Source organism: Scardinius erythrophthalmus (genome assembly GCF_964197995.2).
Source record: "Scardinius erythrophthalmus genome assembly, chromosome: 1".
NCBI lineage: Eukaryota > Metazoa > Chordata > Actinopteri > Cypriniformes > Leuciscidae > Scardinius > Scardinius erythrophthalmus.
The window spans coordinates 58424298-58449260 of NC_138221.1; the positions used below are offsets into that span (position 1 = coordinate 58424298).

General features: G+C 38.4%; 2 protein-coding genes across 2 annotated transcripts; one reads left to right on the forward strand and one right to left on the reverse strand.

The window, feature by feature from the left end:
• Nucleotides 1-575: 575 nt before the first annotated feature.
• On the reverse strand, nucleotides 576-8109 carry LOC308704163 (dnaJ homolog subfamily B member 1-like). The gene is made up of 3 exons (XM_081388277.1): nucleotides 7556-8109; nucleotides 3935-4500; nucleotides 576-3188 (listed from the first exon to the last, which is right to left on the reverse strand). The coding sequence occupies exons 1-3, from the start codon at nucleotides 7764-7766 to the stop codon at nucleotides 2958-2960; spliced, it is 1008 nt and encodes a 335-aa protein (XP_081244403.1). The 5' UTR covers nucleotides 7767-8109; the 3' UTR covers nucleotides 576-2957.
• Nucleotides 8110-12458: 4349 nt separating this feature from the next.
• tecra (trans-2,3-enoyl-CoA reductase a) lies at nucleotides 12459-23517 on the forward strand. Its single transcript, XM_081380599.1, has 11 exons — nucleotides 12459-12775; nucleotides 13314-13365; nucleotides 13499-13543; nucleotides 14148-14251; nucleotides 17990-18105; nucleotides 18304-18409; nucleotides 19464-19536; nucleotides 19630-19673; nucleotides 19766-19823; nucleotides 19922-20010; nucleotides 22872-23517. Exons 1-11 carry the CDS (start codon nucleotides 12608-12610, stop codon nucleotides 23043-23045), a joined length of 1029 nt encoding a protein of 342 aa, XP_081236725.1. The 5' UTR covers nucleotides 12459-12607; the 3' UTR covers nucleotides 23046-23517.
• The last annotated feature ends 1446 nt before the right edge of the window (nucleotides 23518-24963 follow it).

The following is a 24963-nucleotide window of genomic DNA, read 5'->3' on the forward strand; positions in this document are numbered from 1 at the left end:
ACTTGACTTGACATGTTGTGATTTGTATAGTCACAGCGTGTACAAATAACAAGGTCACATGAGACACAGCCATCTTCTAACCGTATACATTCTGGGAACTATATTCTCAGAAGGCGAAGCACTGCTACTTGGGCGGAGGGATTACTACTAGTAATTTTAAGTAACCTATGTCTACTACTAGACATAGTATCAGTATTTAAAGATGGGCCTTTTATTGTGGCCAGCCTAAGGCACACCTGTGCAATAATCATGCTGTCTAATCAGCATCTTGATATGCCACACCTGTGAGGTGGATGGATTATCTCGGCAAAGGAGAAGTGCTCACTAACACAGATTTAGACAGATTTGTGAACAATATGTGAGAGAAATAGGCCTTTTGTGTACATAGAAAAAGTTCAGCTCATGAAAAAACGGGTTGCGTTTATAATTTTGTTCAGTGTAATAAAAAGGATGTGGTTTCTTGCGTTAGTGTGGATGATAATAGTCATCGTTCTTGGTGTAAACAGGTCCTTTAAATAATTTAGAGCAGAGGAAAACTATAGGAAAAAAATATAATAAAATGTTCCAATAATTTTAACATTTTTACTCGTAACCTTTCTAGAGCTAACAAAAATACTTATCCATGACCATGGAAAATATACAGTCCAGTAACAGACTTATTACAAGACAGCACTTGCAAGACAGCAAGACAGCCTTTAATTGCATGAAATAAAAACACTGACGCAAATGATAAAGGGTTGTCAGGCATGCCACTAAAAAACAGCAATATAAAGTAGTTGTTGTTTTTAAACAGAAAAACACATATTCCTTAACTTTATTCATTGTGAATTTCAAATAGCATGCTGATGTTGCAGGAATAGTGTGCGAGGTACTTTAAACTGTGTGCATATGTGCCCTCGTCTTGGCACAATACTGTTATTTCTTTAAAAAATTGACTTGTGGTAATGGCAGTTCTAAGACGCAATATCCAATTTGATCAATAAAACCACCATCTCATCACTGTACATCATCTCAATAAGTGTGTTCAAATAACAGCATACATATATGGCTCTAAAATATGCGGATGCTGAGTTTCTAGGGCCATGAACGAATATGATTTTAAAGCTACATTTATTGTGAGCAACAGGTGGTTTAAATTGTAATTAATGTTTTATGGTGTTTTATAACTGTAAATTCACACAAATGAATACCGGTTAGCAAATACAAATGTAGAAAGTGAGATGTAGAGTGTGTCATTTTTGCACCACTAGCCGCAAAAATTACACAATTCACACAATACTAGAAAAATATTACCCATTAGTACATAATTAACACTACATTCAGGCATTTTAAGCCTGAAACGAAAATACAGCAACACATTTTTTTTTTTTTAAATAACTAGAGAAGAGATGGTTTCAAAGGAACAATTAAGTGCTCAAGATTACAGTGGTGACATGGAGATCACAGTAACCCATCATGGGTCACTCCTAAGAGGAGAAAGTGAGTGTTATCTGCAGTGTAAAGGTGCGGTCACAGCCACAAAAAAAAAATCAAGGTATTCCAATAGGAATCCACACAATTGCGGTTTCCCCACAGGTTCAACTTGGTCATGCAAATTCGCTGCCTTGAACAAGTGTGCTGTAAACGTCCTGAAGCCAAAACATTTATATCGCCCCCTGGTGGCTGGCTGCAGTATAGGCCATAAACCCCACCCTCTTCATGTAATCGAATGGGACATGAGCCAAACTAAAAAACATCCAATTACAATGGTTTCTGTAATTTTAGGAAGTTCTTAGTTCATGCTGATGTCTGTTCAAGTGTTCAAGATGTAATGTCATTGACATTGATTGACAGCTGTGCTTGCGATTGAGTCTGTGAGTGTGGGCGGGACCTGGATACCGTGGCTTCACCTCACTATCACTACTATGCAGACACTGGCTCCAAATGATGTAATCAGTGAAAGATGTCAACGGTCATTTGTGGGGCATTTTGACAAGGTGTCTATCTTTTTTTACTGTCTTTGGCATTGACCAACAGAGAGCTGCATCATACGTCACTATTGCCCACAAAATTACACCTAAATTTGGTAAATGTGACTACACTTTAAAGGTACGGTCACATTAGGGAAATTTCATGTGAAAAATTGACCAAACATGAACATGAGTGAAATCTGGTTGGGGAACTCATTTGCCCTAATGCGAAACACCCAATCGCATGGATTCTTATTGGAATGACTGGAAAATTCTGCCAAGCGCTGGTAAACGTGACCGCACATTAACATGCTCTGGAAGCACAGTGAAAATGCTCGAGAGCCAATGTAAATTTATTGGGCCCACTCAATTCAAAACTCCCAGCAGCCCCGTCATTGGGACTTCACACCCACAGTCACAATCTCTCACACACACACACACACACACACACACACACACACACACACACACACACACACACACACACACACACACACACACACACACACACACACACACACACACACACACAGACACACACACACAGACACACACACACACACACACACACACACACAGTTTTATAATTACTATTTGAGGTCCTTAAAAATATATAAAACCCTAAAGTTCAGAGTTTTTTTTTAAATGTTTACTGCGCAGAGTCTAAAATTGGAATACATTTTTAATAAAAGAAAATATAAACAAATTCAAGGGGAAAGAAACCTGAAGAAGTGAACAGGAGGATGACGGAGCATTTACTCTCAGGGTACTGCAAATTATGCGAAAGTCACTAAATTACTTCAGAAACATTTCACTGTGTTTTGTAAAAGTGCACTGCGATACAAGGAGGTATAAATAATACACTGGAGCTCTATTGTGTTTCTCTGAACTTGACTTATTTGTACATTTCTCACTGATGCTTTCAGGTGCAATAATCTATATGAAATCAAAAGGGCCCGATCACAGGATCTGATCAGGGAGTCTCTCTCCTCCTAGAGGTCGCAATGATCAAGGGGGTAGGATCTGAACCAGAGCTTCACGAGCACTCGGTCCCAACTTGTCCGGAAATTTCACTAAGAACTCGAGCACCATGTCTCCTTTCTTTTCAGGACATTTGGACAGAGGCAGTCCTTCTCCCACTATCCTCTTCTTCATACCAGGCTTGATGACATCACGTGACGTCACTGTGACAGTCCTGCCGTCCAAGGTGGGAGCGCTGATGGTGCAGCCGCATAGAGCCTGGAAAGAGTGAAGGAAAGAGGGAGAAAAGAAAAGACAAAGAGAAACAAGATTAACTTCTGCCTTCACTCCTCTTCTTTTAAATCTACTGTTCTCATTTATTTACAATACATCAACCTGAAACAGTAAATAATGTGTAGAAATGAACATTAACCTAGATTAATAAATGCTGTCACAGCTCATTCTTTGTTCATGATGGCTAATGTATAAAACTAATGTTAATAAATTGAACCGTATTCATCCCAGGGCTTCACAATTAATCGAAATAAAACCAAAATCACAATATGGCTTGGTATGATTATCAAATCGCAAAAGCTGCAATTTAATTCCACAAATATATGCGGTTCTGCATGTTTCAGAGTAAAGCGCGGCACTGTGTGTGTTTACACGTGAGCAGCTCATGATCTGGTATTTTCAAAGTCTCAGAGCGACTCGATTCACAGTAAATGCTGCTCCACACACACACACACACACAAAAGAGAAGTTTCCAAAAGTTTTCGAAATGTAAAAGAAAAAAAATATGTAAAAGAAAAATAGCACTCATATCGCAACTAGACCCCCTCCCCCACCCCCAATTAAAGATTTACTTTATGATAGGAATTCTAGTAAATAATTCTGCTTTTAAAAGATGGGTTAATAAATCTCTACTGTACTCAAACACTTGTAATAAGCTTAACAGAAGTTCACTGGTGTATATTACTGGACGTTGGGTAACTTTATCTCAGCAGCAGACACTAGACACTCACCTCTCGGAGGGATATCTTTGCAGGGTAGACGATGTCAGAGCCATCCCTCCGAAAAACAGGGTGAATCTTGTCCTTAACCACAAACACTATGTCGGCGGGAATGTTGGTCGGCGTCTCGTCTCCCTCTTTGGGAAAGGTAATCTTGGTCCCCTCCTTCCAGCCCCGTTTGATGTCCACGGTGAGGATCTTGTCTTCGGTGCGCATGGTGCGGCCGTCCGGGTTCAGCCTCTTGCGAGAGATCTTCATCTTCTTGGTGCAACCAGAGAACACTTCTTCCAGGCTCACTTTGAGCTCGTGCACTACTGGAGGATCTTTCTTCTTTTCTCGGGCCCTGTGCGGACCGCCTGGCCGAGACTTGAAGGATCTGGGAAATCCGCCCATTCCTCCCATTCCGAAGGCTGCAAAGGGGTCGTCAATGTCCATGTCATCATCTACACCGCCAGCGGATGCAAAAAACTGGTCAAACGGGCTACGGCCACCAAAGAACTCTGCAAACATGGCGTGAGGATCACCATGAAAAGTATAGCTGGGGCCGTTGGGGCCGCCTCCGGCATGTCCTTTGAGCCCTGCGGATAAAAACAAATGACGTTTGTGGGAAACAGCAAGTCAACAATGAGGGAAATATAAAAACAGCATTCTGTGTATAGAAAGAGCAGAACCAGCTCACAGGAATGATCCAGTCACACTGTACTGTTTGAACTCTTAATCTGGAGATCAGAGTCGGTTTCATAAAGTCCCTCGCCGATTCCACACTACATGCTCCTGTGTTTGCAACATTCAGACAAAACTCAAACGGTCACCAAAGGTCATCAGGCTTCACTCAAAGAATCTAAAGCTTAACTGTATGCACTACTGAGGGTGCTCACTGAGTCCATGCATGCCACACTTAAGGCCCCGATATACTTTGAGTGAAATCAAAGAACCAATGTGTGTGACGTCAGTTCCAACTAAATTTGGCCAAAACGAGGGCTGCACGATATATAGAAATGGTTTGCGACATGCATGATTTTAGATTCCCCCCTTAGGTGAACAGGGAGGGACTTTTTTAATTTGGGGTGGGGGATTGGCTGTGTGTGTGGGAGCATCATTTATCTCACCTAAATGTTTGCTGAAAAAAGTAGCACAAATAAATACAGTACAATAAAGATACAAATGAAATAAAGAGAAAAGTTTTTGGGTAGGTGTAGCACTAGTTTTCAGGTACAAAAATATAAGAGAAACTGAATAAAGTAATTTAGTGTAAAATAACACTGAATAGTCTTTTAGTCCTGAATAAATTAAATACATAGGCTAGTAATCCTGATTCCTTACAATTAAAGCATTCTTTTGCTGTTTTATCAACATTAATGACAGACACATATTAGGCTGCTGTCACTTTAAGAGCTAGTGCACGGATCCACTTTACGGTTACACATGCGTTTTCTATCTGTGTTACCGAGGATCCTCGCCAGTAAACCGCAAAAAAGAACTCAGTTTTGTTATTCGTGAGCTGTTTGTGAGTTGGCTTATGTACGTGTGCAGAGAAGAGCGTGCGAGTACTGAATAATTTAAAATCGCTGAAATGTTTAAATTGGCAAGACTTAAAAAGACATTAATAATAAACTTTACATGCAACACTGGCCCGATTATGCAAGTCAACTGTCCCGACTCCCGAAAGCGCATTTAGAGAAAGAGAGAAGACGCAGCACTGCTGAACACTCACGCTGTTTGTGAAATTAGCCTACGTCTCGCAGAAAGTGTTAAATGACTGATTTAATCTTATAATCTGCATGGATTAATTTACTCACAACCTACACGCTAAAGTAAATAAATGTTTGTGGGAATTTCCTGCTTTATAAGCGCGAGACCTGAGGGAATGATTCAATTTACGCGTAAATCCTCGCAAACCTGTGCCGAAATTCCCGAATTCAGTTCTCTTCCACAGCTTATATGGCCAAATACACACAAATGATATTAAAAAAAATGCCCATCTTGGTGAGTATTCACATAAACACAGTTGGTTATGTCTTAAGTGGAGTAAACAGTTGAGAAAGAAAGTGTGCGGGTAACAATATATTGGATCCGTGCAGCTCTTAAAGTGACAGCAGCCTAATAAATCTGCTTCCGTCTGTATGATTAAGGTTAACCAAACAACAAAAGACAACTAGAAAACCACTCACTGCTCTTTGCTGAATAACTTTTGTAGCTTTAATAAGAATCAGTAGGCTATATATTTTAAATTCATTATTGATTAGCCTATTCAATTTCTGTTGTTAAATAAACCTAACGTAGGCCTACATGAATCCCTAAACCTTGTTGCTTTACACTGACATTAAAATTACACTTTCAGATGTTTTTACACACTTAAAGCATTATCATGCATTAAGCATTATCAAATATCGCATTTTTTTTTTTTTTTTTTGCATACCACATTTTTCTTTAATATCGTGCAGCCCTAGCCAAAACGATGTTCGTTTGGAGCTCATTTTGAAGGTTTGAAACTTTAAAATACCTTCGAACTTCCATTGTTCTGTAGTGATTACTTAATAGGTAGGTGCGGCTTTGTGGCTCTGAATCTTTTCAGGCTAATTTCTAGTGTCCTGGTGTTCCCCTAGGTCAAACACCAGTGAAAACTGACAGTTTTTTTCTTGTGTGATGGTGGAAAGCTGCTTTAAAGCTAGGCTATCTGTATTAAAGCACTTTATAAATAAACGAGACTTGATTGCAGAGCTCGTGAAAACATATCCACATCCTTTTACTAACTGCGCACATATTTAGTCTAAATATTCAGTTAAACCCCAGTCCTAAAACCGAGGGCAGCGCATGAATGAATGAAAAGTCAAACAGTTCCTCTGTGTTTTCAAACTTCTTTTCACCCTCGAGCGACAAAGAACTTCAGTGCGAGTATATCGGGCCTTTAGAGTACCAAAGAAAAGCAGAAACAAATCTCAGAGCAAACAGCAATAAATACAACCAACACCTTTAATAAGAGGCCTAAACATTATCATTTGTGACTTTTTTCTTTTAGGATTTATTAATTTCCACAACAATGCTGTGACTGCTGCTGCACTACAATTTCCCTCATGAGATAATAGCATCTGAGTGTGTGTGTGTGTGTGTGTGACTGTATGTCTGTACTTTATGTCAATTTAACTTCACAATTCAACACATTTTTAAGGGATAGCCTATCTATCTATCTATCTATCTATCTATCTATCTATCTATCTATCTATCTATTTGTCAGATCATCTCATTATTTGATCAAATCATCTAATTATCTATCATCTGTCTATCTATCTATCTATCTATCTATCTATCTATCTATCTATCTATCTATCTATCTGTATGTGTCTATATTTGTCTATCCATCCATCCGTCTGCCTACCTATCTATCTATCTATCTATCTATCTATCTATCTATCTATCTATCTATCTATCTATCTATCTATCTATCTATCTATCTATGCCATGGTATCTTTTTTGGATAAATACCACGGTAATAATTCAGTAACTTAACTTACTACCAAATATATCAAAGAACCATATTGTCACTATCTAAAATGATCACAGTACTTTGTAAGGACTATCTGTCTATCTACATATACAACCTATAACCTATAGTGGGACAATGACAGCTCTTACCATCCTCTCCGTATCTGTCATAGATGTCTTTCTTCTTGGAATCGCTCAGGACATCATAAGCCTCGGCGATCTCTTTGAATTTATCTTCTGCTCCGGCTGCTTTGTTTTTGTCGGGATGAAATCTTAAAGCTTGTTTTCTGTAGGCTTTCTTGATCTCTTCATCAGAGGCGCCCTTCTCTATGCCCAGGACCCTGTAATAATCTTTACCCATCACAACACTGGACTAAAACACCTCTAGCATTCAACTACCTGTTTCCATATGTAGAAATCCTCCAAATATTGAAAGATTTGATTAATTTTAAACGATCCTCCTCCTGTCCTATCGAACATGAAGCGCGCGGATGGAGTTCATCAAACTGTCAAACTGCAAGTTATTTATCCAAATCCTCATTTGTCGCACACAGCCGCTGCCGCATCCCCGAAATATGTGCCCATTTTCCCGAGACTGTCCTAACTTGTGACGATATAAAACTTTAATATCACACAGTGTTCCCGGCTCACACACACTGTAGTGAAGTTGTCAACGTCGCCGTCCGCAGAAAGTCCGAGAAAACGACTTGCTCGCTGGCGCTGCAGATGCAGATGCTGATGCTGCGACCGAACGAGCGCCTCGTGTGGAGAGGAGCGTTCACTGCACACAGACTTCAGCGGCTAGAAGCTCAACTGACAAACTGAGGGACAGCAACAGCTAGCAATGAATGCTACCGTACTAATTACTAAATATTGTACTGTACACACGATATAGTTCATGTTATTTTTAAACAGCAAGTAAAAAAAGAAGGTTATGGCAAGCTGATTTGACTTTTAATTTAATATTTTTCTATATTAAATGTTCCCTATTAAAATGATCATTCTTGATATCAGGAATACATTTCCACTAATACAAACACAAAATTCTTGATATGAACAATGTGGAAATGTTTTTTTTTTTTTATATATCAAGAACTGGATTTCTGTGAGTGATGATGCCTTGATATGAAGATTCATGTTTTTGTACTAGTTGAAATGTAATTCCTGTTATCAAGAATTACCATGTCTGATATCACGAATGATCATTTTAAGTAGTGGAAACCGAACTTTTATATATATATATATATATATATATATATATATATATATATATATATATATATATATATATATATATATAAAATCGTAGCCTGGGAATGATTAAAAGTAATAAAAAAAAAGCTTCCCCACCCCAAGCTCATTTTATTTGGTATAGGCCTACTTAAGTAAATTTCCAGTATGTTTTAGCCTATACTTTATGTAGTTAGTATCAATGCACTACAGTAGGCTGTAAGCCTACTTAATAAGTGTACTATTTCAGTACTACTTGGGACTAAATTTGTCCACTTTTTAGTCTAAGTAAACTTTTAAAATTTAAGTTTAACAGTAGCCTAGCCTTAACTTTGAGAGCACATCTAGTTTGCAAATAAGTTTTTCGTTTGTACTGTAAGTATACTACAAGTGAACGTATAGGCTAGCTAGGTACCCTAATAGATATTAGTCAAATATTTTGTAGCACATTTTTTAGTTTATGAAAGTAGGCCTACACTTTGAAGTATCTCAGTAAACTGCTGGTTTTGTTGTTTATACGGCAACTAGTAGGCTATATACTTGTAAGTTTTCTTTAAGTGAACATAACATCATGGTTTACTATTTATATATTATTTTTGCACTTTGAGGAGACTACTATGTTCCTATTTAGGCATTAATATTTATACTTGAAATAAGTGTGCTACTCTAAGTAGATTTGAAGTGAATTCCTAAGTACACTACACAATAATTCACATACTCAGAATTAGGAACATTATCTAATAAATCAATACATTTAAAACAATGTAAGTTTATAAGATATGTAAACCTATGTGGGAAAAAAATATTTGAAGTAATGTTGATATCTAGCGGTTGAAATGGGAACTGCAGTCCAAATTCAAAATATTGGAGGGTTGTTTCTCCCGCCCCTCCTCCCCAGACTCGACGCTCACGCGGGGTTGCCAGTTTGAGAAGTTACACAACAGGAACGAGCGCAATGGACAATTGAGAGACTTACACACTGTAAGTTGATGAGTTGATTTATCCGTGTTTTACTATGCCTCTGCTCTGGACATAGAGCTTTTTAGATGGATGCCGTCGAGGAATGTTATGTCTTGTAGAGTATGCGATCTCTGACACAGTTTGCTGGCTTCAATTGCTACAATACGCTGTGTTTTCCGCCAACTGGCAACCAAGAGTGTCGAAACACTATTGGGTAAATTGGCAGTGGACGGAGTCACACAGACCAAAACAAAAACAGACATCCGACACGGAAAGCACATTTAAAACTAATGGCTGTAGCATATTGTCGCCATATACATCTCTGAAAACATATTATAATACTTTTATGCTTTAGTACAGTCAAAATAAGTACAGATACAAATGAGTAAACACAACTACAAACAAAGTATACTGTAAGAGTTCAGATGCAAAAGCCTCTAAGTGCCATCTGACATTTTCTTCTAGAATGATCATTTTTATAAAGCTTAAAATCACTTTCACTTAAATGACACTTAATATGTATTTTTCATTGAAATTTAAGTGAAATTACTGAACATATACAAGCTTGATAAAAATGATCATTCTAGAAGAAAATTTCAGATGGCACTTAGAGGCTTTTGCATCTAAACTCTTCACTTAGAATACTTAATTACTTTTAAGTATGTCTCGAGTACAAGTATAGGTCAAATATACTTCTGTAGGCTACAAGTCAAGTATAGGCTTCTTTAAATAGGCTATATTTCTGAGAAGTACAGTGCTTAACACATTTATTAGACCTCCGTGTAAGGTTTGTGCCACAGCTGCCCTAACCTAACCGTTATTGGTGATTACCAAAATCATTTTAGCCTATATGTTTCTGTAATGACTAATCCACCAGTAAGCTCTTTAGTCACATTTGGCCACGACAAAGTCCGGACTTGAATCCTATTGAACTAATTTGGGATTTAGTGGATTCAACGCACAAATGTTTCATCAAAAGCAAGTCTTTGGGAAAAACTTGAAATGATTTGGAAGCCAATAACAGAGACTGTGGAAAAGTACATAAAAACAATGCCAGCAAGAATGCAAGCTGTAATCAAGGCCAAAGGACGCCATACAAACAGGTGCAAGTTTTTTTTTTTTTTTTTTTGGTTATTGTGTGGATAAAGACTATTTAGTTGTTTTCAGTTTGTTATTTGCCTAATTAATGACAATAAAATTGTTAGTTTTAAACAAGTTTTTGACAGATTCCTAAAATATTTGTGTTTTCTCTTTATTATGAGAGGTGGTCTAATACATTTGTACTATATAAATAATATTTCTTTATATACATCTAAGTATAAAGGGTAGACTGAAAGTTTGCTTTCTTATTTTTAGTTTAAAAGAAGTATTAGCACACTTGAATAAACGTGTTTTGTTGTTGTTGTAAGGGTTGCTATAGTAGGTTCATGCTAAACATGGCCTTATTATGTTGTATGTGATTTGTGTAAAAAGGAGTTGACGTAAAAAGGTATAGTAAAATAATGAATTAAATTTTTACATTACATTAACATCCAGTTGTAATCTTTTTATAATTTCTGTTTGTTTACATAGGCTATACTGTATATATATATATCATATGGATATTATATTTTGTATAAAGAAAACACAGTAGGCCTACATACAGTACATACAGTATAGGCCTACTACAGACATAGTAGGCTATATTGTGTTATATTAGCATGCTATTCCAAACATATAGCTGGAATTCAGTCTCACACAAAAAGAGCAATTTAGCGAAGGTATCAAATAGTAATACATAGGCCTATACTAGAGAATGGCATTCCAAGGTATGTCAAAAAATACCAGGGTACTACCATGATTCCACACCATGGTATGAACCACCGAAGAGCTCGCATGACAGATGCTGCGTTAGACTATACACTGAAATGAGGTGTCATAACAGGTTGTTCTGAAAATGTATATTTTCTAAATCAGCTTTGAAATGTGGAAACAGACCAAGAGTGGTATACAATTTTTCTCATCTCATGTCTAGACAAGTACACAGTAAAACTGCAAAGCAACATGTTGTAGTTAAACGTAATCTGAGCTCTTGTTTGATTCCATGTGTGCGCTGTCAGCACACCGTGATCATCCAAGCAGCAGTTAAAGTAGGCAAACAAATATAGGCTGTCTGCACACATGGCTAAACTTATCTGAGAGAGACATCATTTCATTTCATCTGAGTAGTGTACAATGCCTTGCAAACTGATTTCAGACCTTTCTTAATGAATATATTTCCTAAAAAATTACTTTTCTTTGCATTTTAATATCCACCGTTCCAATTTTTAAAACGCAAACTTTTGAAATCTGGTTTCAAAGTGCAAGTTTTTGAAAACGATACTCTTATCGTCTGTGTAACAAAATTCTACAAATAACTTTGCCTCTCAGTATGTTTGTCTGATCGGCTTACGGCTGACAGACACAAATGAGTTGTGTACAGCAGTGACTTGCCCAAACCTAATGTGAGAACCTCTAGATACCAGAGAAGTGGCTTATTTACTGAAGCCAAGTCCAATCTCTGGTGTGGCCATGGACAAACTCAAATAGATTCATTGCATGACACTGCTTGCAATGCAAATGTATTAATATCCTGTAGAGATGCACACTAGCCTAACCCTAGAGTAGGCGCTGTGTAGGTACGGACCATGTCCTACTGAACTGGCCTGAGTCCCACAAGGTCACGGGGCTTCCTGCTTTCAAATTTAGCTTCATGAAAATCCATGGATTATGTCTTGGGACTCTCATATTTCGTCTTCAGAGGAGTGGTTGTGATGGTCACCCCTCAGGTGTTAAGAGGTGGGAGATATTTCAATCACACTGCACTCGTTCTCTGTCACTCCTCTGCATTCATTCAACGGTGAGGAACTTGAGTTGAGTTTTGGATTTATTATGAAGAACTTGAGGACTTATGAGTGATATGTGGGATGTGACAGACCTTTGAACTACGGACTAAACACAGGATTCAGCGTGCAGAAAGTTTGAGGAGGTGTCATGGATACGTTAGCTTTAGAGGCAAAATCAGGAAAGAGTGATGGTGCAGCAACTCCTGCTCCCTCTAAACCCAGGCCAAAACCTCCGAAAAAAGCGAGACGAATTGTTTACTTTGAGGTGGAGATACTAAATATCAAAACCCGGGAAAAACTACTGCTCCTGGATAAGGTATGTGCTTTTTGAAGTGGGGTTATAAAAGCCTTAATACCATACAAAGGACAGACAGTTACTTGCAAACAGTGTCAGGACTGTTGTGTCGTTGTTGCATTTATTTAAAAATAGGATTGTGTTTAGATTGCGACTCTCAGGCTGAACATAATACAGTCAGAGAAGTAAAGAAATCATCTGCAATCATCAGCTGTTATTAATGCCAGATTGCTACAGCCAACAGTAATTAGAGCACAACTAATGCTCATGCTGTAACTTTGTAGTAATAAGGTGGTCACTATCGGTCAGATTTTGCATTAGTCATGTTGCTTTTGGAACATGATCATGTCCTCCGAGCTTCCAGAGATTCCTATGTGAGATCCATTGCTTAGACATGCATGTCGAGAATAGAGTAAACCTGATTTATGACTGCGTGAGGAGGAAAATTGCAGTAGTTAACAATATATTTATATATATATACATATGCTTGATAATTGAAAAACAGAATGTTGCTGTTATTATGTCCTATATATTTAGCAGCATGTCTATCTTTCTGCAGGTAGAGCCAACAGCCACTGTTTTGGACATTAAGTCTCTGTTCCACAAATCAAGTAAGTTGTGCTCTGTGCTAAAGAAGCTATGAAAACGCAAAGCCTTTCTTTAAATAGCTTTCTACTGATAAGTTGATGACATTGAAATAATGGTTGAGCAAAAGTCTTACATGTCAGGCTTTAACTTCCACAGATCCACAATGGTATCCTGCCAGACAGGCTTTATGCCTGGACCCAAGTGAGTACATCTGCTTTATAACGGTTGTTTAAAATGTATTTGGACACTTTAAATTAGGCCTACTTAAACGCCAAAATGTGTGAATTAGCCTGCAACTGAAATTGGTAACAAATTTACGTTTCATTATATAACAATATCAAAACAAGTGGCATGCATCGTAACATTTATTATTTTATTTGAAAACATTTCACGAAAAATGTTTAATAGTTTTCAGTAGTGTTCAAAATGAATATAAAAAAGTAGTGTTTATTATGATAAAAAGTGTAATAAAGTGCAGTGTAAATACATCTGATAAACATCTTAAAATGCAGACATCAAATAGACGTCTCTAAGATGTTTGTGTGCTATCAGGGTATAGGATCATCATGTTCATAGTTAATGGGATGGACTACATCAGTGTGAAGAAGAGAACAGATTACATAGGTCACTTTTACATGGCAGCAGAATACAGTTGTCAGTCCTGTATTTGAGTAATCAAAATTTAGTTACATTCACACACAGTTCACTTATTTACAGGAGTGACACCCACATTATCTCAGTATATTCATATGTTAAAATATAAGTTAATGGTTGATCTCTTAAAGAAATGTGCTTATTGTTTTAGAAGGAAAACCCTTAAGAGATGAGGATATCCTGCAGGAGCTCCCTGTAGGAACCACTGCAACCTTCTACTTTAAAGACCTGGGATCCCAGATGACCTGGGGAACTGTGAGTGTTCTGACTAACACACAAACAACAACTGAAACACAATCACATACATCAGTGTTTCTCATTCTCAACCTGTTTGGACTCCAAGACAATATTCAAAGGCCCCAGAAAATATTTTGGTATTTCTGCTGTAATGACAATGTTGCTGTCAGGTTGAGTTAGGCAGACGAAGGAGCAGGGAGAGGTAAATCTTAATATCAGCCATAAATAACTTTATTGATAAACAAAACTAAGATAATCCAAAACAGGAATGGCAGGAGAACAAAAATATAACAGCATTGGCTTCAACTCGCAGATAATACAGGACAATCGACAGAACTAAACTCAGGGCTTAAATACACAAGGTAATAACAAACTCAACAAGAAGTAGGTGTGCAACATAATTTGTAAGCATGGCAACAAATGAAGTCTGCGACCGTGGGGAACAAAGGAAACAGGAACTGAAAACAGGAAAACACGGTGGACTAAAAGTCCATAAAACAGAACCAAGCTGATGTAACTCCCACCTCCCGTAAGGCTCCCCTTGGCACCGTAAACATAAACTACATTGTAGTGGTGGGAGGAGGGAGAAAAACAGGGAGGAGCCATGGAGATGATGGAGGGAGAAGCCAGGGAGCGACTTATATCAGAGCCATGAGGACAAAGCCAGAGAGCGACCCAGATCCAAGTCATAAGGACAAATGCTCAAAACGCAACTGATGGAATAAGAGCCTCAGTGGTGAATCCGGGTGGAACCAAGGGGACTGCCGACATAGATGGAGATTAGGGTGGAGCCAAAGAGCCAAAGACACAGGGGGACACCGCTGGTCTGGATGGCCAAGGCAGAACCGACGGCGTGTGGGTCCAAGGCAGAGATGGGGACTCGGAAGACCGTGGTGGAGCCAGAGCGACAGAGGACAATGGTGGAGCCAGAGGGAAGGCAAAGGCTGGTGGAGCCAAAAGAGTGAAAGGCTGAGGCGCAGCTGAAAGCCTAGAAGCCCGTGGTGAAACCAGGTGATGTCTGTCCGGATGGACAAGGGAGCCCACCAGAGCCAGTGGGATGACAGTCTACAGTGGAGTTGAGGAGGGGTGGAGCCAATGGGTCAGCAGGCTGATGTGGAGTTTTGTGCTTGGAGGCCTGAGTTGGAGCCAGGGTATCCTTACACCAAGGCAGAGCTGGAGAAAGGGAAGACCAAGGTGGAGCCAAGGAGCATGGCAGAGCCACCAAAGGCAGAGCCGAGTTGCTGAAGGGAGCAAGCAGAGACGAAGGTGAGGAGCTGGAGGAAGTTGGCAGAATAGGAGGGAGCGGGAGGCTGGGCGGAACCAGCGGCAACAAAGCAGACAAGAGACTGGGCGGAACCAGCGGAGACTGGAATCTTAGGGAACTGACATTGTCAATAGAGTCATATATTTCTGTAGAGACCGGACACAGCAAACACTCATCTGTTGCAGAAAACACTCAATCTCAATCTCCACTAAAATTCCCACAGAGACGGACATTGGTGCCGGCTTTTGCACCTGGTCAGACTCTGCGACTGGCTTGGGCTCAGACAGAACTTAACTCAGGGCTTAAATACACAAGATATGGACAAATAATGAAACAGGTGTGCAACATAATTGGTAACCATGGCAACAAAGAAGAGAGGAACATAGCAAAACAAAGGAAACAGGAACAGAACAAAAGAAAACAAGGTGATTCAAACTATTCCATTCCGAACATATCCTGACAGAAGCTCATTTTCAAACTGTTTTATTTAAAAAAAAAAAAAAAAAATAGGAGTGACAGTATTAACCCTGTAAATCCTGGCATATGAAATAAAAAGTTTAATAAACCTTTAGACAAAATATTACAAAAAAGTCTTGTTTTGTTGAGTATCATATTTGACACATCAGGATTCATTGGCTCATATAATATGTTATAGTTATAGGAGAATATGGAGCTCATACTCGGAAATTGAGGAAAACAATTTCATTTTAATTTTAATTTAAAAGTTCTTCTTAGCAACAAAATTGTTCATTGTGTGAGGAACTGAATTTACTGAATATCTTCAAGCAGCTTGAACATTCTGCTTAATAACTTATTTTGTGTACCACAGAAAGTCATAGAGGCTTTAAAACATGGAAGAGGAACATTAATAATGTGCGTTCAAAGCTGCACAATTAGCATTTTACAATGGCTTTGAACGTGGCTCATCCAATCAGAATTTAGATTCAGTATTATGATCTTTGTCTAATCTTTCCCTGGCATGTTAGAAGGTGAAAGGTTTGTTTGTATCTGTCCAGCTCATGTAAAAGTCTGCTCAGTGGTTGTAAAGTATGTGCACAATCCCCTGGTTCAGTTTTCTCTCACCTCCCCAGTATTCAATCCTGTTTCTTAGAACATGTAATCTCTCTGACACCGTTTCTCTGCAGGTGTTGATCCCGTTCGCCTCCCGTTCACCTTCTGCACGTGTAGCCTACCCTTGTCCTGACTCATACGGGGCAGGATGATGTCAGCACATGGGAGGCATACACTGTAATAAGTCGATACAGTGAAAAACTGTAATAGATCTAATAGGGCATTTCACATTAGATGCCATTTTACTGTAAAACACTGTTAAATGTACGTTTTTTTGTAAGTGAAAAAGAACAACTTATTATAATTTACAGTAAAACACATAAATTGACATTCCCAGAATTATCGGTGATAGCTCACATGGTTTTTCATTGATACAACTGTTTATTCTTGGGTTTTATTCTTATCTTGTATGTAATTTCACCAAGTACATGCTCCTGGATCAACATCTTTGTTGATCCTGGAACAACATTCCAATTAATCAATCAGATTTAAGGGACAACTTTACAGTTTATGTCAAGTTTAGGCTTACAACCAGGGTTAGGTGCTTCTACAACAGTGTTATTCACCATCATTTCCCTCTGATTTCAGGGATAACTTATGGATAGGGTTAGGTTTAGGGGTAGGGATATGGTCAGGATTAAATTTTCAGACAGGAATGTTGTTCCAGGATCAACAAAATTTGTTGACCCAGGAAAGCGTCTAAGCCAGCGGCAAATTCCTGAAGGACTGGCTAATATAAAGATGTTCTTGGCAGGGACATGAGCGCTGGACCGACGCTGACGGCCCGGAGCTTACACATCTCCGAAAACTTCAAAGCAAATTTTCAAATAAGTGCTTTGTTTAAATATAAATCACATATTTAGGGTCTAAACAACTAAATTCTCACCTTAAAAAAACTCTGTGTGACACAATAAAGGTTGTATTTGTAAAAAATATAGTGGGTTTGCTCCTCTGCCATTGACACTTGCTGTGAGAAATGCTGCCAGTATCTGGCAGAAACTAGCGGAGTGATACAAATTGTGAAACGGTTTCCGTGTGATATTAGTAGAAATTTGCATGGCTGGAAAAGGCTCTCAGCCAATCAGATTCAAGATCCAGAACTAACTTGTTGTATATATATATAGTCTGACTCTATAGGCAGTCTATTTTTTTTATGTTCTTTTTTTACAGTTTAGGGTTATGTTTACTTTCTAATTGCATGTCCTTGTCTTATTATGTCAAATTCATTGCACGATACACTCTTAAAAATAAAAATTCTTTATTGGCATCTGTGGTTCCATGAAGAACCTTTAATAACATCCATGAAACAAATCCTCCCGATCCACATTTTTCCTTCTGAATGTCGTTTCACATACTTCCCATTACAGAATTAAAATGGGTGTCCACTGTTTTATGTTGATTTTATCATTGTGTGATTGCAGGTGTTCCTAATCGAGTGCATTGGACCACTTGTCATATACCTGCTGTTTTATTTTCGACTCCCTTTGATCTACACTCCCAAGTATGAGTTCACCGCCAGTAAGCATTTGGTTGTGCAGTAAGTATCATGAAGCCCACTGCCCTCAGATGTGATTTTACTGCTGGATTCAGGCCATGGACAGTGGGAACAGTATCTTCTAACAGTTGACCTACTGGTCAACCATACTGAACCACAAGTGTATTTTGGGAATTAGGTTGAGAAGCATTTGATTTATGTCTCTCAAGAATAAACCTAATTTCTGTCTGTTTTCCACAGTATAGCCTGTATGTGTCACTCCTTCCACTATGGGAAGCGAATCTTGGAGACGTTGTTTGTCCACCGCTTCTCCCATGGCACCATGCCGATGCGCAACATTTTCAAAGTGAGGATGCATCACACTTGTGTGTGTGTGCGTGTGTGTGTGTGTGTGTATTTCAGTGTTATTTATATTTACATACACTATCATTTTGAAGTTTGGGGTCGGTACGATCGATATACGAATATATTTCTACAGACTGTTTCCTTATTTAATTCCAAGAAGACAGATGCATGTTTTTAGCATGCTCAGTTTAAAGACCACATAAAATCAAAATGACTTGAAATTTGAGTTCATCTATTTGCCAGTGTACTCCAAAATGTGACAGATAAACTTTAAGCAGACATACACAGAACTTCACTCTGAGGAAAACAAACCAAGAATATTGATGACTCATCCTGCACTTGTAGCAAAATCAAATGCAAATCATTGTAAACTTCCTGTTTAATTAGAAAATGCACCAGCACAGGAAAGAAAAATGCACTGAAAAACAAACAGTTTTCTGGGGTCTAAATTGATCCCCAATCGTTACAGTCCCTAGTCTAGGTCAGGGTGTTACATAAACAACGAAATTATAGTTTTAGGGAACGCTTGCATGAAACGAAAACAGTGTTTTGGGGGCCTGAAAACGCAAACTTGTGAAAACGGGTTTCAGAGTGCAGGTTTTTGAAACCGATACCGTTATCATCATGTAAACTACAAAAACATTTGTGAAAATGGTGGCGTCAATCGCATATGTATTACGTGTTCAGTCTATAGGCACATAGTGTTTCTTCACAAAATGACATCGCCAACTACTGGCCTGGCACGAATAATACAACGCTTTTAGTCATTGAATGGGGATCGTTTTGACAGTGTTGTTACCCGTCTTTAGTTACCCATATACTCAGTTCCTGCAGGGCAACAGTCCTTCAAAGTTTAGCTTTCAACCCTGCTCCATCCACATCCCAGACAGCAACATAGTGTCGGCCCACATCTGGTATACGTGGATTCCACATGGCCCAGATGTGGGCCGGATCTGAGTAAAATAAAAAAATAATCCCAGTAATTTAAATGAATATCAATAAAACTTTTTTTTTTTAAACAGGGAGTCTTTTTTAAACAATTGTTTCTTCAACAGAACGGCTCCTATTACTGGTGCTCTGCTGCATGGATGGCTTATTACATCAATCACCCTCTCTACACGCCGCCATGTATGTAACACATCACTCAGCTCTGCTCTTTGTCATTCAGATTATTACTGTACTCTGAACTGCTGTCTTTAAAGTCAGTCTGTTTACATGCAGATTATGGGGAGAAGCAGGTGAAGGCAGCGCTGGGAATCTTTCTAGTAAGCACATTCCACTGCACTGCCTCTTTCTGTAATGTGTTGTGTATCTGTCTTATCAGCGTTCTTCAGTTACTGATTTGTGCTTTTTGCAGTTCTGTCAACTGGGCAGCTTGTCGATTCACATGGCTCTGCGTAATCTCAAACTATCTGGTAAAAACTACAGAATAAATCACAAATCCAAAGTCAGCCTCTATGGTTTTGTTAATATAATGCATTCAATTGTTTTTTTTTTTGTTTTTTTTATAAAGGCACGAAGGTTAAGAAGATTCCTTATCCAACCAAGAATCCTTTTACATGGATATTTGCACTTGTTTCATGCCCAAACTACACATATGAGGTGAGACCCATGAGTGACTGCGGTGTGAGTGGCAGTGATGATCTGTTTTTGTAGATCAACCTGTAAGTTAAGCATCTCCCTGGTTCCCTTGACAAAAACCCAATATAAGTTTATGATCCTTACACGTTTCAGTCATCACGATAATATTCACAACTGAGCACAACTTCTATGAATTTTGAAGCCTAAATGCAGTCGCCAGAAGTAAAAAGCGAAACGCAGGCTAGAGTGCATTAGTGCCCGCCCACTTTTTCAGCTGCGTATTTTTTCCATTCTTTTTCCACATACGGGAATAAAAAAAAAAAATTTGTTAAAGCATTATAAGCCATGAACCAAGACAATCAGCTACGATGTGAATAACAACACTACAGTCTTTGATTTGAAGCAAAAACGTATTTGAAAATCAGACAAAAATACAAATGTTTAAGACTGTGAACTTAACGGCTTCCCATGAAGCATTGCAAATGCCATAATTAAATTGAAAATTACTGGGAAATATAAAACTACTCATTTACAAATGTCGATTATATGTATAAAAACAATATATTTAAAGTTTATTGCAAAATATGCATATATACATAAATATTTAAGTACTTTGAAAGCATAGGGCAGTGTTGCCAAGTCTGCATTTTTCACGCGGAGTTGAGCTACTTTTAGCAATAGGGCTAATTTTGTTGCACAAACCTGGCGTAGGGACACTGACTCGATTATGTTATTCGTGGTGCTTCATGGGAGTGGGCAGAGTTTAAGAGCTCTTTTGACACGTTTTGCTTGCCGTGACTCTGATTGGTGGAATTTTCTGTACAGCATCATGGGTAATGTAGTTTTCCCTTTATAAGTTCTGCTATTAAAGTTGAAATAATGCAGGCTGACGTCTTCAACAGAAGCAAATATAATTGATTAACAACCAGTATGCCTGGATTTCAGGCCCGGCGTCAAGGGGGGGCTTGGGGGGGCTTAGCCCCCCCTAAGATGATCTCAAGCCCCCCTTGCGGTGATCTGAATGATGATTATGTGACTGAGCGTTCGTGCAGGGTTCGCCTAAACACTTTATGAATAAGATAACAATAAACGAGAACTGCCTGAAATGTTCTTTACTTTAGGCTGACCTTAATTGCCTATCTACTAGCCCCGAGGTTAAAATGCATTGCACACATAGAACGAGCGCCAGCACATCCAGAATTAATGTGCATATACAAAATCAAACATAAGGTCTGTTACAATTATTAGGCTACTTTTATTATCAAATCAATATTAGGCTACAATTAATTAGCCCCGCAATAATCTCATAGCGCATCACTGCATAACCGACGCGCAGCGATGAAGATGTTATAAGTCCTCATTTAAAAAAACAACGTGTTTAACATGAAATAATTCTCATTTTTTTCACCATGGGCCACAAGAGAAATATTAAGAAAATAAATTAAGGTTAGGCCTATACGTTATCAGCACATGTTAAGTAGATTCAGCTCTCATCGGTCAGTTTTTAGTTTCACTTTCTATAGTGAAAAATTGAATGGGATTTGATAGTACTTCTCCACCGACATAACTCACCTTCGCTCAAAGTGCTCGCCTTCATAGTTTAAAATGCAAATATGTCAAATGTTGCGACGTGACGTTTTTCTTGTTCAACAATTGCGCAGAATGATGGACAACAATCACATTTCGCCGCGATATCCCCACGAAATATTTCCAATCACATTTCGCGCACGTCTTATTAACCCCCCCCCCCCCCCCCCCCCCCCTCGTCACGCAAGCCCACCTAAAAATTGTAAAAGCCCCCCCAAGTAGTTTGTCCTGGAGCCGGGACTGCTGGATTTAACGAAGTTATAGTAAAAAAAAAAAAATCTATTTTCGAGTTTTTACTTCCAGAACCTCACTGTTGCTATATAAACGAACTACACCATGGTCACGTGACTTCAACATCACCATCCCTAAGCTTCGACAACTCTTTCAGTCTTTATTTTAAAACATTTTCCCTGAAAGTGTGAATTAGAGTAGTTCGCAAGTGCGCGATTATAAACACAATGAGGCTGTAAAAGCACACTACACTGTAAGAAAATATATGATCAATAAGTTATGACAACATATGTTTTTACATTGCTTGTTAAGCATTTTTTTAAACAAGTTAAACAAGATTCAACTATTTTTTTAAGTCAGTTTAATGTAATTTAAGTTGAAACGACTTAAACATCCAAGTGTAGTGAGTAGATGAATTTACCATTCGGGCTGATGACGTTTAATGGCCCAGTCAACCTCTGTAAAGACCTTATGCAACAAACAAGAACACAGCCATCTTTAGATTTTTGTCTATGAACCGTTTTTGCTGTAGCTCTGTAGCTATAAAATGGCAGTGCAGTCAAGGAGTAATTAGCTGGTGAAGAGGATTTATTTATTGTAGACTTCGAAAGTTATCATGAGCATTCTTATGTTTGAAGCGGATGTCATAACAATGTCAGTAGACTGGGAAGATTTTAAAACGGGGTTCATTCATAAATCTGTAACATCTTACCTTCATTACTTTCGACAGAACACAATGAGCGCAGCGCTGAAAAAAGGGCGGGAAAAATGTGAAAAATCTCCACAGACCTCATTTCATGCATTTAACCAAAAACCCAATACAAAAATAAATCAATAAATAAACAATTTCGGTTTGATTCAGTCAAAAGTGCTAAAATGCAACTCCTTTTAGGTTTTGTCAGACAAAAATACATCATCCCTGCACTAATATTATAGACCACCTTGACAAGAACGTGTCCTGCCGTGTGAACGGCACATTACAAATAATGAAATGCTGACCTCTACTGGTCACAGAGTTCATAACAGTCCCTGAGGCTGAAGCTGTGGTTTCTGTCCTTCTGTAGCTGGGCTCCTGGATTGGATTCACACTGATGACCCAGTGTGTGCCCGTGTTGTTCTTCACTGCGGTGGGATTCATACAGATGACAATTTGGGCCAAAGGAAAGCATCGCAGCTACCTGAAGGAGTTCAAAGAGTATCCCACACTGCGCTCCCCAATCCTACCTTTCATCCTATAGCAGGAAAACACACCACTGAAAATATCAAGATTTTTTTTTTTTTTACAAATATAAATCAGTATTTTGCTAGTTTATACATATACAGCAAGTCTTAATATATATTATTGTATGAAATAACTGCAGTAAATTGAGACACTGTAGTGTTGTATTTATATCAAGTAAAGTCGCTCTATTTTAATAATCATAAATTAAAAAAATATATTTTATTGTTCATACACATGAATGCAGAAAATTGTGCAAATGTATAGGAATGCAAACACTTAGCAAGTACTACAACCTAGAAGTCCAAAGAGACTTTTTGTCTGTGGTGAGAAGCCACGATGTGAATTAACGTTCTGTGCCTTTATCCTGAGGCAAATATAACAGCCTCGACTCATTCTTCAGAAATGACTTGATTCATTTGCATGTAGCAGATACATATCACCTCACTTGACTGATGTATTTCCAAGCAATAAATCTGACATGGCAACAATTTTATGCTGTTGCTTTTTATTTATTTATTGTGTGAATTTATGGTTAACCTTTATCAGATTGGCTTACATTACCTGGGTGAATTTGATGAACATGTCAAGAAATATTTCTGATTATTATCAGTGTTGAACAGTTGTTCTGCACAATATTTTTTGTTAATGCATTTTTTGTTTTGGATTATTTGATTAATATGAGGTTCAAAAGGACAAATTTTGTTACAACATAAATGTCTTTTCTTTTACTTTTGATCAATTTAATGCATCATTGTTGAATAAAAGTGTTAATTTATTTTAAAACAATAATCTTACTGACCCCAAATTTGAACACTAGTGTCATTTCTTACTCAATTTCTTTGGGCTGAAATGTGACTGGACTTAAATGTGAGATTCGGCCACCTGAATCACAATCAACTATGCTTTCTCTCCAGCTATTTCATCAAGTATGAACGCTTCTCTCGCAGTAAATGAATTTGCTGTGCAGTGCTGGAATCAAAGCATCGTTATTTACGTGCAAAATTGGAATGTCGCATAAAACGTTCACAAATAAAGCAGTGTTTCCATTCCATGTGTTCAAGAGCAAAATTGTCACTTCCTGGGAAATTGGCACAAAATATCTGTATTAAAATGGAAGTTGCTGCAGTCGGGGGAAGAAACGGAGGCTCTTGTTTTCCTCTGTCATGAATGACTTGCGTCTCAGAGCACGCAGAGGAAACCCAACAAACACGGTCGTGTTATCTTGCATTCACATGCCTGATGTTTGGCAACGCAATCATGTGAGACGCTTCTGGGAGAGAACTAAACCATGACAGACTTTGGCTCAGGCATTTCAGAACGATCAAACCAACATTTGAGATGCAGTGATGCGATTGGTCTGCGATTGGTCTGTGATGCGAAAATCACATGAATTTGTTGTAGCGCATCGAGTGTTTTAGGTGTTTATTATGCCATGTCGTAATTCCCGTAATTACGAAATTAGAACTTTTACAAAAAGCGATCAAATCCTTGTAGAACCCGTAATTACAACTTGTAACCTGACAATAGGTGCGTTCAACGCCATGTCATAATTATTGTAATGATTTTAAAAAGCCTTCACATGCTTGTAGAACTCGTAATTACAACGTGTAAACTCGTAATTTTCCGAGAGCTACGACTTGTATTACGTGGCCACTGCAGATTTAAGGTGTGTTCGACTTGACGTGGCGCTATGCAGACCGATCAGTGTATGACACTAAAGTACCGCGCGAGCGTTTCGAAAGCATACAGATCTTTATTTACGGTAATTACGACATGGCGTCAATGCAGCATTTAATTGGTAAATGTGTTTCCATCGTAGTTTATGCATGTCACCCAGACAGCAACATCTTAAGGGGCTTTCGCACCGGACTATTGGCGGAAGTATCCGGATTTCGGCGTGTTCGCAGCGCAGGAACTAGGAACCATTTTAGTTT

Coding starts and splice junctions, on each gene's coding strand:
- LOC308704163 (XM_081388277.1), bottom strand. CDS start 7,766: ATGGGTAAAGATTATTACAGGGTCCTGGGCATAGAGAAGGGCGCCTCT. Junction 4,501..7,555: donor TGACAGATACGGAGAGGATG/GTAAGAGCTGTC, acceptor TTTTATCCGCAG/GGCTCAAAGGACATGCCGGA. Junction 3,189..3,934: donor CAAAGATATCCCTCCGAGAG/GTGAGTGTCTAG, acceptor CACTCTTTCCAG/GCTCTATGCGGCTGCACCAT.
- tecra (XM_081380599.1), top strand. CDS start 12,608: ATGGATACGTTAGCTTTAGAGGCAAAATCAGGAAAGAGTGATGGTGCA. Junction 13,544..14,147: donor GGCTTTATGCCTGGACCCAA/GTGAGTACATCT, acceptor TTATTGTTTTAG/AAGGAAAACCCTTAAGAGAT. Junction 19,824..19,921: donor GCGTAATCTCAAACTATCTG/GTAAAAACTACA, acceptor TTTTTTATAAAG/GCACGAAGGTTAAGAAGATT.